Here is a 12293-nt window from a genome sequence, read left to right on the forward strand (position 1 = left end):
CCTGTCTGTCTGATTAACCAGAACATGTTTCCTCAGATTTGAATTTCACTTCTGGGAATTTTTAAAAGATATAAAATGACTTCACTTCTTCCACAAATGAGATGTTTGATTTTTTTCCCCCAGAAGTCCCAAGCTTGGCCAGGCAGTTCCTGCTGTCTGTCTATCCGCAGTGCCTGAGCCAGGGTTCATGAAAACCTACACTGGATCCCCCTGGTCTAAGGGCTCACCCTGTGATGATGCACAGGGACCAAGGTTCCCATCCTCTGCCATCCGGGTGCCAGACAAGGCCTCCTACACCCAGCCAGGTTTTCTTGGACCTCCTGGGGAAAAGAAACCAGAGTCATGTGTAACTCAGGAGACTCGGGTGTGCATGTCTCTAAAAATGTCTCCCAGTTAGGAGACCCCTAAGGGGAGCCCCATCATCTGCCACTATCAGAGTCTGGCTATGTGATCTGTGACACAGAACATGTCCCCCACCATTCCTTTTATTGTAATTCTGTCCCTCTTCCCTTGGCCTTTGGCTGTCAAAAGCCATCAATTAGCTCACAAGGCGTAAGCTCCGGGAGGGCCCGATTGTGTCTATCAAGTCCATAGAGACCACAGTATAAAATCCATCATTGCCGCTCTGTGCCATATGAAATGATTTACTTCACAACGTAGTTGTGAGTTAAGTACTGGCCTTTCCCCCATTTTCACCTGAGAAAATTGAGGATGAGAAGAGTTAAATCACTTGGTAATGACCACCCTGAGGGAGCTAGGATTGGCAGGTGAGTTTGCTGTGACTCTAACACTGCTTCTTTATGTGTGTGTGTGTGTGTGTGTGTGTGTGTGTGTGTACATGCATGCACACAGTTGCCCATAGAGACCTGAAGAGGGCATCGGATTTTGCAGAGCTGGAGTGACAGGTGGTCATAAGTTGCCCAGTGTGTGTGCTGGGAACTGAACTAGGGCCCTCTGGAGATCAGTAAACACTCTCAACTGCTGGGCCATGCCTATAGACCCCTTATTTTTGACCTTTTACGTTCACCCTCAAAGCAAAACAATAGCATGCTTGCTTCTCCAGTCACTTAAATTAGAAACTACACAACAAAACAATCTCCATCCGTAAAATTCATCTTTATGTTTCTTGTATTTGTGTGTATATATGAAAATAAGTATGTTTTTTTTTTAAACATGGTCTTAAAGCCCATTTCTCCAAGTTTCATTTAAACACAGCCATCTTTCCACTCCACTAATATTTAATTGTTCTTTCACAATCTATAATTCATAACTGCGTAAGGCCACATCATTTGGAGGAGGCGCTATTTAACTAACCAAGCCCTCATTGCTGGCCATTTGCTAGCTCTGGTTTGCTATGGTGATGGAATAAGCAACTCCATGGAGGCGATCCTGTACCACCTCTTAGTTCTGGAAAATGAACACTGAAAAAGGTTAATTGTACAGCTTTTCGTCCATGTTGCTGGCCTCCCATGGGGTGTATTTTGATAATCCGGGCTCCACTGTCAGCTAGCTAAGGCTTCCTAGGTGGGAGATGAAACAGAAATGTGTTCTGAAAAACCATGCCAAGTTTGCTTATTTTGAACCTCAGGGAGCTTTTAGAGTATAAAGTTTAGACCCTGTTAGGGAAGCCCTTTCCCTGACTGTCCATGATGGGGACAGGTGGCTCCTGGAATCCAGAGAAACCCTCTCACCAGGCATCCAAACATTACAAATGAAAGCAGTTCTGTAGTAGTCACTTTCCTCATGTGACCTGGCACAACCGTCCAGGAGATCAGAGTGAGAAGTCCTAGGCAAGCAACCTCTCTTGGTGGCGCCCCTCTCTTCGGCCTCAAAGAAACATGGCATCCGGAGGAAGTGAGGAGAGGTCAGGAGAAGGAAGCAGAGCTGGAAGGCCACAGGAGGCATTAGAGACAGCTTGCATCAAGTTTCCTCCACCTGTTCCATCAGAGAGATGGTTTAGGTGTTTCTAGAACCTCATCAGGAAAGAACTGTCTGCCCCACAAGGAGACCTCCAGCCACTTCGCAAGCTCAGAGCCTGATGTGTGTTAAAGCAGTGAGAGAGAGAGGCTGAGCAAGGCATCTTCAAGCCGGATCTACAATAGAACCACGAGGAAACTGGCCCTGGCTGAGCAGCAAAGGGAAACGAGGCTTGGTTGTAAGCATTGTCTTTGAAGCTGAAAGACAGGGGCAGAGCATGGGCAGCTGGAGGCACTTGCATTGCCCCAGCTCCCTCGGTGCCAGGGGCCTCTGCACAAGGACTTCCACAGACATTAGATCAACGGAGGAGCTAGGAGACTTCTGTGCCTTAGAGCTAGAAATAAACTTGAATCATGGATGTTCTTTCTCATTTCTCCCTAAAATCCAATTCCCATCCTCTCCCTATTGATGATCTTTTTAAGAAGTCTGCTGCTCATCTTGGTGGGTCCCCAGGCCATGTCCACAGTAGCCTTCCCACTGCCTTCTGCCTGCCTGCTGTGTGTGTGTGTGTGTGTGTGTGTGTGTGTGTGTGTGTGTGTGTGAGAGAGAGAGAGAGAGAGAGAGAGAGAGAGAGAGAGAGAGAGGAGATGGGGGGGGGAGAGGAGTGGGGGGGGGCGGCATGAGTCCTCTCCAGAGGCCAAGCTCCTCTCTGACTCTCCGGGGGCTGGGGGATCCCTTGGCAACTCCAGAAAATGCATTTTCCCTTCCAAACACCAAAGCAGGAGCTGTTGCTACATGGGAGTGGGGGCGGGGCATTGTTTAGAGAATGAGGGGCAGGGGTGAGAGGAGAAACCAGGGGTGGGGGTGGGGAGCAAGAGGGAGTGGGAGCCAGAGACAGAACCAGGCATAGAGAAGGGAAACAAATATGAAAAACAAAGAAAGAATCAGAATAAGCTGTAGAGAAGTCAGGGAGAAAGAGATGGAAAGCGAGGAGAGAAGGAAAAGGAGAGGGAAAGAGAAGGGTAAGCTGGGATGGTAGGAAAGTAAGCAGAAAGAAGAAATGAAGGGAACCCTTGTCATTTGGGGTATCCGCTGTAATAAGTCTCCTTTAGTGTATCATTAGTGGAGACCTAGGCCACAACCAGCAGGGAAAAGAGGGAGGCGGGTCCTGGCCCGGACCTGCTGGCAGGTGGCCGCCCCTGGGTGGGGCCACCCAGCCAAGCCCTCGGGGTATAAGTCACAGGAGGCCAGGGCCAGCTGAACACCTGTCAGGGACAGCTCCAGTGAGCACAGGTGCAGCAGGTGGCTACCCGAACCCAGCCCCAGCATGAGCTCCTTCGACCTCCCGGCATCCTCGCCACCGCGATGCAGCCCCCAATTCCCCAGCATCGGCCAGGAGCCCCCGGAGATGAATCTTTACTATGAGAACTTCTTCCACACCCAGGGCATGCCCAGCCCTCAGCGCGCCCCCTCCTTCGAGGGTGGTGGAGAGTATGGGGCTACCCCTAACCCCTATCTCTGGCTCAATGGGCCAGCCATGACGCCACCGCCCTACCTGCCTGGTACTAACGCCAGTCCCTTCCTGCCCCAGGCCTATGGCATGCAGAGGCAGCTTCTGCCCAGCGACCTGGGCTGGCTGCCCATCCCCTCTCAGGAGGAGCTCATGAAGCTGGTGCGCCCACCATACTCCTACTCGGCTCTCATTGCCATGGCCATCCACGGGGCGCCTGAGCAGCGCCTCACGCTGAGCCAGATCTACCAGTACGTGGCTGACAACTTCCCCTTTTACAACAAGAGCAAGGCTGGCTGGCAGAACTCCATCCGCCACAACCTGTCACTGAACGACTGCTTCAAGAAGGTGCCCCGAGATGAGGACGACCCAGGTAAGACAGCAGTGCATGCGGAGTAGGAGACCACCCCCGGGAAGGCTACAGATCCTTAAGGACTGATTTCATTTCTGCTCCGAACTCTGTTCTAGAAAGTTCTAACTACAGCCACCACTCGATCCACAAAACTGGAAGCTGCTAGGAGACAGGGCAAAAAGGAACTCTGCCGTGGAGGAGAATATGGGCTCTGGAAGCAGATTCAGGCTTCCCTGTCTCAGGGAGGTTGAGCTTGCCAAGCCTCAGTTTCCTTTTCTAAAAAAAAAAAAAAAAAACCAAAGATGCAAAGGATGTCTATTAAAAAATTGACTCTGCGCAGTCTTTGGTGTGGACAAAAGCTCAATATGCTGCAGTCATTATAATTCACCTGTGCTTTAGTGCCAAGCATGTAAGAAGTCCTTGGTAGAACTAGATCAAGCCAAACCCAAGTGTGCAGCAGCCAGGCCTGTAGCAGAGAGGACCTGGCCTCGGTTGGGCACCATTGATGGCCTTATGACATGGCTCTGCCTGTCCTCCCTTCCATACAGAACCTCCTTTAATCCTGGCAGCACCCTGCAAGGTGTCTCTTCGTGAACCTATTGCTCAGATGAGGGAAAATAGCGTTCATGGGTGAAGCTGCCTTCCCAGAGTGACAGGGTTTGGAGTGGTAGTGATGGCGCTTGACTTAAACGCAGCTCCATTGCTGAGACTGGAATGTTCCTGTCAAATGATGAGCCACAGATGCTTGCAGAGAGGAGTGTAAAATATTCCTGGATCCAGTTTCCAGAATTGAAGTCTAGTTTTGTTCTCCCACAGGAAGCCAGGGTATGGCTTGGAACCCTACCTCTGCCCCCTTTGAAGTCAGCCTTCGTCAGATCTATTTGTCCCTCAGAAGAGAGACTGTCCCATTCAAGGTCTTTCCCCACTTTCCAGCTCAGAGTAGCTGGGAAGAGTCGGGGTTTCCCTTCTGGTGGCACCTCAGTTGTACAGCTCTTGGACACACGTAATGTCTGTCCTGTCCATCAGTGAGTCTGGGGAGACGGGAATTTTTCAGACTAAAAAACAGATTTATCCAAAGTCAATTGTCACTGAGGAGCAAAGCTAAGGCTCAAGTCATCTTCAGGATGCATATTCAGGAGTCCAGAACTGTTTCCTGGCTTTTCCTGGACCTTAGTAATAAATAGAGGCCCCCACCAGTGCCCCACCCCTCCCTGGATCCCTGCATCCTGACACTTTACTCTTAAAAGGATCAATCCTGTCAATTCCTTCAGGCATAACTTATGCTCATTTCCATGCACTCCCAGAGCCTCTTGTGGGGGAGGTAAGGGGTATTTAGAAAGAGATGAGTGTGCAGGAGTGTGCTCACAGAGAGATGGGCGTGTGGGAGGAGCGCTTAGAGAGAGGTAGGTGTGTGGGGTGTGTTTAGAGAGAGGTGGTAGGGTGGGCAGATGTTATGGGATTTCTTCATTTCTGTGGCAGGCTTTGTTCTTTTCTGTGCATTGTTGTCCCTGATTTTAGTTTAGGATGTTGCAGATGAATAGCACCGGGTCTTGTGTCTACCTCTCTGTTTCCTTCACATCTCCCACTTCTGTCTCAGGCAAAGGGAATTACTGGACTCTGGACCCCAACTGTGAGAAGATGTTCGACAATGGAAACTTCCGCAGGAAGAGGAAGAGGAAATCAGACGCGTCTTCTAACACAGGCTCCTTGGCTTCAGAGAAAACAGAGACCGGTCTCCTGGCAGGCAGTCCCAAGCCCACGGAGCCTCAGGATGTCTTAGACACTGCCTCACCAGACACCACCAGCTCCCCAGAGAAGCGGGCCTCCCCTGCCCCCTCCGGCACCCCGTGCCTCAACAACTTCCTCTCCACCATGACAGCCTATGTGAGTGGGACAAACCCCATGAGCCGCTCGGTGGCCACACCAGGACTGAGCCCGGAGCCGACTGACAAGATGGGGCAGAACTCACTAAGTTTCAACTCCTACACCCCCCTCACCAACCTCAGTAGCCACGGGAGTGGGGGTGAATGGGCCAACCCGGTCCCCACCAATGCTCTAGGCTATGGAGGCTCTGTCCTCAACCAGTTCAGCCCACATTTCTACAATAGCATCAACACCAACAGTGTTCTCTTCCCCAGGGAAGGCACCGAAGTCTAGGGACAGAAGCTTCTGGTCCACTGAGCTGTCTAAGGGGAAAGCAATGGAGGTCCTCCAGACCAGACCCTCCACTACCCCCAAGATATCTGAGACTTTTAAACTTCACAGACAGCACAGGAAGCTAGAAAGAATCTGTGTTCTTTCTAGGACACTGTCCAATGCTTCCGATGATCTCATCTGAATCTACACAGATGTGTTAACTACAGTGGGCAGACCAGTAATGTGGCCATTTGTTGAGCACTTACTATGTGCTGGGTCCGTTCATGGGCTTTTTAATGACATGGTCACACTATGTGCAGTCATCCTTTGAGGTTCATATGACCCCCCTCCATTTGACAGATCATGAAATTAAGGCTTGAGAATGTTGTCAGCCTTTCCAGGGTCATGGAAATGACAAAGATGTCAAAGCAGGGTCTGGGCAACCCTCAAAGACTGACTCAAAGGGGGCAGTGGTGGAGGAACTAGTTGAGAGGGTCAGCATGAGAAGCTGGCGATGGCAAGCGCATGCGTACCTCCCCACTGCCTTCTGGTTACCCATCAGAATTTAACGCCAACTTGGGTATGACTTGTCCCCGCTGTCCTTTTTCTTCTTGCCTTGGCTTACACAGGCACTCCTTTAGCTGCTACTCAAGAGGGGAAGCAGCAGCGGTGTGCCCAGTGACGTGTCCCCCGAGGACAGTAACTCTAGCAGGTGCAATGCAGGGTCTCACTTTCCTGTCCTCCCTCAGAACTTGAGCAGAGCTGGAGGTCAGTGAGAAGAGTGGTATGCACCCCTAAAATCCCAGCCCAGTACCTCCCACCTGCAAAATCTCGTAAATCCCTGCTTCCTGTGTGTGTGTGTGTCATGGACCAGTGAACAAGATATGACTCGGGCTTCCAAGAGAAACAAGCCAAATAAGCAGAATAAGCACAGCCCTTTTATAGCCCTGGAGAGGTGGACACTTGTCTTAGAAAACAATGGCCTGGAGGGAGGGGTCCTCTGTCCTCTGAGGGCAGGGTGGCTGTAAGCACAGCCTCTGGGACTGCTTGCTCTCTCTTGGTTCTGTAAGTTTCTTTACAGGCTGCGGTGTCTTATCACAGCAGACCCAGAGAAGTGTTGTTTGCTTTTCTTATTTCTTTTTCATTAAAAAGAAGAAAGAAAGAAAGCTGTTCAGAAGTGTGTGGCCCTTCCTTGTGACTTGTCCTGTTTCTCAGTTGCCTGGTCGAAGCCTAAGGCTGAAGGTGCTTGGGGCAGGAAACAGAAGAATGGGTACCAATGAAACTTTCCCATGGCGACACTGCTGTGGAGCTAGTCAAAGGCCCCCAGTGTAAAGTCAAGGTTATGGAGGATGGGGTAGGCACATACCTGCAGGGAACCTACCTGTGTCACATACGATACGGACATGGACATATCCCAGCTTCACAGCCCATGCAAACCTCACGATTATGCTATGAACATGCACAATCATGCGAAGGTACAAGTCCAGTTAGAGGGAAAAACAGGGTCCGAGAGTTCTTCCTGAAGCCCACATGGGCTCCTGCCCAGGTCTCTCTGACTTTTACACTCATCACACTATGGCAATGGCCATAACGCATCAGCCATGGCCACTGCTAGCAGCAGCAGGTCTGTTTGCACTGGTGACATCCTGCAGTCCTGTACATGGTGGCGTGTGTGTGTGTGTGTGTGTGTGTGTGTGTGTGTGTGTGTGTGTGTGTGCACTGAAGCTGGAGGTCTTCTACTTAAGGGTTTCCTCCTTGGTTGAGAAGAGAAAAGGCTCAAGCCAGGTCGAGGTTTTTGGTTGTTTTTTTGTTTTTTCTGAAGTGACAGAAAGGAGGGGGTGACCCACAGTAATACTATGATGATAACCACATCCACCCTAGGTTTCCTGAATGCCAGGCTCTGTTTTTGGACTTGACCTGATTTTTGTGTTTTATCTATAAAACCATCCAATGCTGCCATTCCTTGATTTCCATGTTATGGGTGAGCACACCAAGTCCCTGAGAGATTCTGCTGCTGTGTGGGCCACATATCCAGGACTCCCAGGCTACAGGAAAGAACTGATAAAAGGCCTATTTCACAGCTGTTAACAGAGAGCGGGGAAGGGACACTGTGTCTGACCAAGAAAGTCAGAATAGGCTGCCCTTGCTGCCTGCTGCTGGGAGGACAAGGGACTCTGCCTCTGGGGCAATGGATCAGAGGCAGAGTGAAAATGTAGACCCCTGAAACCCAAACCAGGATGCTTTTTGTCATAGTGCATGTCGCTGTCACCAGATTTGCCCAGATCCCAGAATCCTACCTTCACCATTGCTTGTCTTGCTGGCCGCTCTTCATCCTCAACGTCTTCCCATAGAGAGGTGCGGTGAGTTAGGGAATTGGCAAGGCCAGGGATGGGAAGGGGCCAAAAGACAGCAGCCAAATCACCCCAGAAGGGAGCCAGAAACTTAAAACCAAACTCCACAACTCAATTCTCTAGTTTTCTTTGGCTCAAAATTTAATGGGGGCAGCAGTAGAGGGAAGTCTGGGGATTCTTATAATGTGGAGACCCTGACAGCTCTTCAGGGGGAATCTCTGAGTAGCATGTGGGGGGTTCATGGAAAAAGGGGACCACATGACTGGGTACAGGAGAAAGAGGGAAGCCAGCAAGAAGATCTTAACTGTTCAACCTTGTGGATGCTGCAAGCTGGAGAGAGGGGAGATGGTGTGAAGGAAGAAGGGTATGGAGAAAATTCATCGACGTAGCAAGGTTATAAATGTTCTTAACCCACCAGCCATCTCTGCACTGAAAGCGTACACCAGCATCAATGGGAGTCTAAAAGGAGGGCTTCCTGAGTATTGCAGGGACCAGGAAGGCTGCATAGAGAGATGAGACACATCAGTGTTTATACAGCCACCCTCACACCACCCACCCCAAATTAGAGGGTCTGCATTTCTAACATGGAGGTCAGGGGAAATAATGCCTCAAAGTAGACTATATAATATAGATTATATAACATGTTATATACATATATAATAATCTCATTTATTTTAATGGGTAAATTTGCAAGGAGGTAAAAGTCAGGAAATGCTACCTATAAAATATTAAGCTGTCCTAGTCACTTTCTGGTGAGTGGTGAAATATAAGGTTGATCTTTCCCCCTGGGCCATACAATGTATCTTCATGTTTGGAGACTAGACTATCTGCCCAGCCCACTGCTAGAAACCTCCTCCAGTGAAAGGAACCCAGAGGACTTGCTGTGTTGATGCTTGGCCCCGACCTATGCAATAGTTGACCAGCCTCTAGTATAGCACGTGACCCAGGCCCATTTCCAATGATGGGGGAGGAATGGGTTTCCTAGTTCAGACATGGCCTTTGTGCAGACACATTAGGGCTACATTATAATGAAAAGGAATTGATGTGAGGCCAGCGGCTTATATAGAACATGCCCCCCCCCCCAACCAAGTCTTGCTTGTTGTAAGGTCAAAGCCAAACAAATGGGAGTTTGGTGCAGGCTTCAAGCTGGGTGAAGCTGGCATTGGCATCCCTGGCAGATGAGACAGATCTGGAGGCAGGACTGGAGAAGCCACGGTGGGGCATAAGGGCAGAAAAACTGGTCAACAGAAGAATCACCAGCACGTGTGGGTATCGTAGCTATGTGGGAACATGCTGGCATGTGGCTAGCACCTGCAATCACATTACCCCTGATCAGCTGCTGCTGTGATTGTCTCCATTGGGCCATGAAGACACAGTGGCACAAAACAGTTTAGAAAACCCACCAGGACCTCAAACAGCATTCTGTATAATCTAAACCAAGGGGTTGTATGTTTCCTTGGAAATAGGCATTGTGGCACCTGGTGATGAACAATCCAGAAGGAAGTTTCTCAACTAAGAGAACATGACGACACATCTGGATCAGGAGGGACATGTTGGCCAGAACACCACTGGAGATCTGAGCCTTATCCTCATGAGGGGCTCAGCTCAGACTCTTACCCTGCACATACTCCGTCCCTCTCTCTTGCTTTTCTTCCTTCCTTGAGGAAGGAGCCCTGTGGCGGCACCTGTCATGAAAGTGATGTAAGTGTTGCAAATGCATTCTCTTTCTAGTCCAGGCAGAGGCTACGGCAGAAGTACCAACATCCACCCCCACTCCCTGTAAACCAAGTGCTTGCTGGAGACCAAGCCACAGCCACCACTGAGCCCTGGAAGATCATTATTTTCATTTGGTTCAGAGGCAAACTAGTATTCAGAGAAGTGTGAAGTCAACTTTCCAAGTTCACACAGCAGAGCAGGCAGACCTCAAAGAGAGGTGATCCCAGCTCCAGGGTCCATGCTCTTCACCTAAATACTGGGAACACCTTGGGACAGGGAACAGGAAGAAAGTCTACTCATGGGGAACAGAGCCGCCTCCTCCTCTCTGCCTGATTCTATAGGCAGCTTCTTCCCCACGTGCTCTGAAACAACCGTATGTAGAAGAATGTCCTAAGCAAGCTGCTGTTCCAGCTCGGGGCACAACCATTTCTACATCTTCTTGACCAACAGCAGCATCCCTGCCTCCACTCTCTTCTTTCCAGCTGCAGAGCTACCCTCTTAAGGGGCCAAGGTGATCTTCACACTCCTTGGGTCCTGTGATGGTTAACTTTGACGGTCAGCTTGGATTAAGAAATGCTAATGGGATTAGTAACACATACTTCTGCATAGGCCTCTGAGGGACACTCTAGAGACAATCAGACCCTGAAGGTGCTGACTTCTTGAATTCATTGATCCTTTGATGGATTCCTAATCTGATGACATTACTGGGCGATGGTACAGAGTAGCAGGTGCAGAGAGTGAGTGGCTAGGGGCATGTCTCTGCGAATATATCTTGCCCTGGCTCCTTCCTAGCTATGCCCTTTTTCTCTGCCTCCTGCCGACCATGATGTGAGCTGTTCTTTGCCATGTCTTCACCCCAGCCATCCTTGACTGACACACTCTGAAACTATGAGCCAGAGCAGACCCCTCCCTCCCCCGTGTTTCTCTCAGATACTGGTCACAGTGTTAAGAAAAGTCACTAGCAGGCTGGACCGTAGTGGCACACACCTTTAATTCCAGCACTCCGGAGGCACAGACAGGCAGATCTCTGTGAGTTCAAGGCCAGTCTGGTCTACAGAGTTAGTTTTAGGACAGCCAGAGCTGCACAGAGAAACCCTGTCTCAAAGGAAAAAAAAGTCTCTAGCATAGAGCCTTTGGTGGCTCCATTTCCTTTAGGTCCTTGCTCATTTGCATAGATGTCACAGCTCCAGCTCCATCATTGCCCCAGGATTCAGACGTAACCATAGCCAAAGCCCCTCTGCTTTGTCCCGGAGGATCAATCTCCTTGATTGATCTACTTGAAAAGATGATATTTGCCCAAGAATACTGTATTTTGAGTGTAAATCTGAAATATTTAAAATGGTACAGTTGGGGAATAAATGCCCAGATGTTAACACCAAAATGTCGGTGAACAGTTATGGAAATGGGGACTGGGAGAAGCCAACTTTCCTTAAAGATCCCAACAAGTGTTGGAAGTCAGGACAATAATTAGCCTTATGTGTGTTTGTGTGAGAGGTGTGGATCTGGGAAAGGTTCTAAGGGGTCTTCTGGGATACTGGCAAGTATCTCTTGTTCTATCTGAGTAATGCCACAGGGATGCTCACAGCAGGAAAGCTATCAAGGGTTGAAATTCCATTTGTGATTGCTACATGTTTACTTGTGTACATTGAACTCAATTGTGTGAGGTGGGTGTCTCACTGGTTCTCTGTAGAGGAAAAGGCAGGCTGATCTCAGGGTTCCCACATGCCATCCCACAGTAGCCCATTAAATAGGATCTCTCCTGTGCAGACAGGATAGATGCAGACAGCATCCAGAACACCACTAATTGAAGAATACAGTGGGGTGACTGAAAATTTACTTTTTGAAGTTGAGAATTTATTGTCTTTGTTTGGAGAAATTTATTCTGTTTTTAATTTAATTTTTGTTATAATAATGGGTATATTTAACATAGAGTAACCCCCACTAACTTAGAAATCAGCACTTGTGATCCAGCTTGGGTTTGTTCTAATTTATGGGCATAAACAGGCCTCTTCCCCTAAACTTCCTCCTCAGGGAAAATGAAAATAAAACAAAGCAGAAAGCCTGCTGGAGTCTAGCTCCTGCTGTCGCCACGGTCCTTGTCAGGCTCTCCTTTCTTTCCCCAAGCCCCTCCTTGCTGCCTGGACCCTTGTTTCTCATCTGAGAAGCTCCAGACATGAGTCACGTTGATGGACCAGCCAAGGGCAGACTGCATATGCGACAACGACAGTGTTGTCTTAAGATCCTTCTGCCTGGTGATTTTTGTAGCCACTGTGATTTGTGTGAACATTCTCATGACAGGTGCCATCTGAGG

General features: G+C 49.3%; 1 protein-coding gene across 1 annotated transcript; it reads left to right on the forward strand.

Moving 5' to 3' along the window:
• The first annotated feature begins 3184 nt into the window (after nucleotides 1–3184).
• Nucleotides 3185–7069, forward strand: Foxi1 (forkhead box I1). The gene is made up of 2 exons (XM_006978895.4): nucleotides 3185–3800; nucleotides 5377–7069. Exons 1-2 carry the CDS (start codon nucleotides 3245–3247, stop codon nucleotides 5934–5936), a joined length of 1116 nt encoding a protein of 371 aa, XP_006978957.2. The 5' UTR covers nucleotides 3185–3244; the 3' UTR covers nucleotides 5937–7069.
• Nucleotides 7070–12293: the final 5224 nt, after the last annotated feature.

The sequence above is a fragment of the Peromyscus maniculatus genome, chromosome 8 (genome assembly GCF_049852395.1).
Source record: "Peromyscus maniculatus bairdii isolate BWxNUB_F1_BW_parent chromosome 8, HU_Pman_BW_mat_3.1, whole genome shotgun sequence".
Lineage (NCBI taxonomy): Eukaryota > Metazoa > Chordata > Mammalia > Rodentia > Cricetidae > Peromyscus > Peromyscus maniculatus.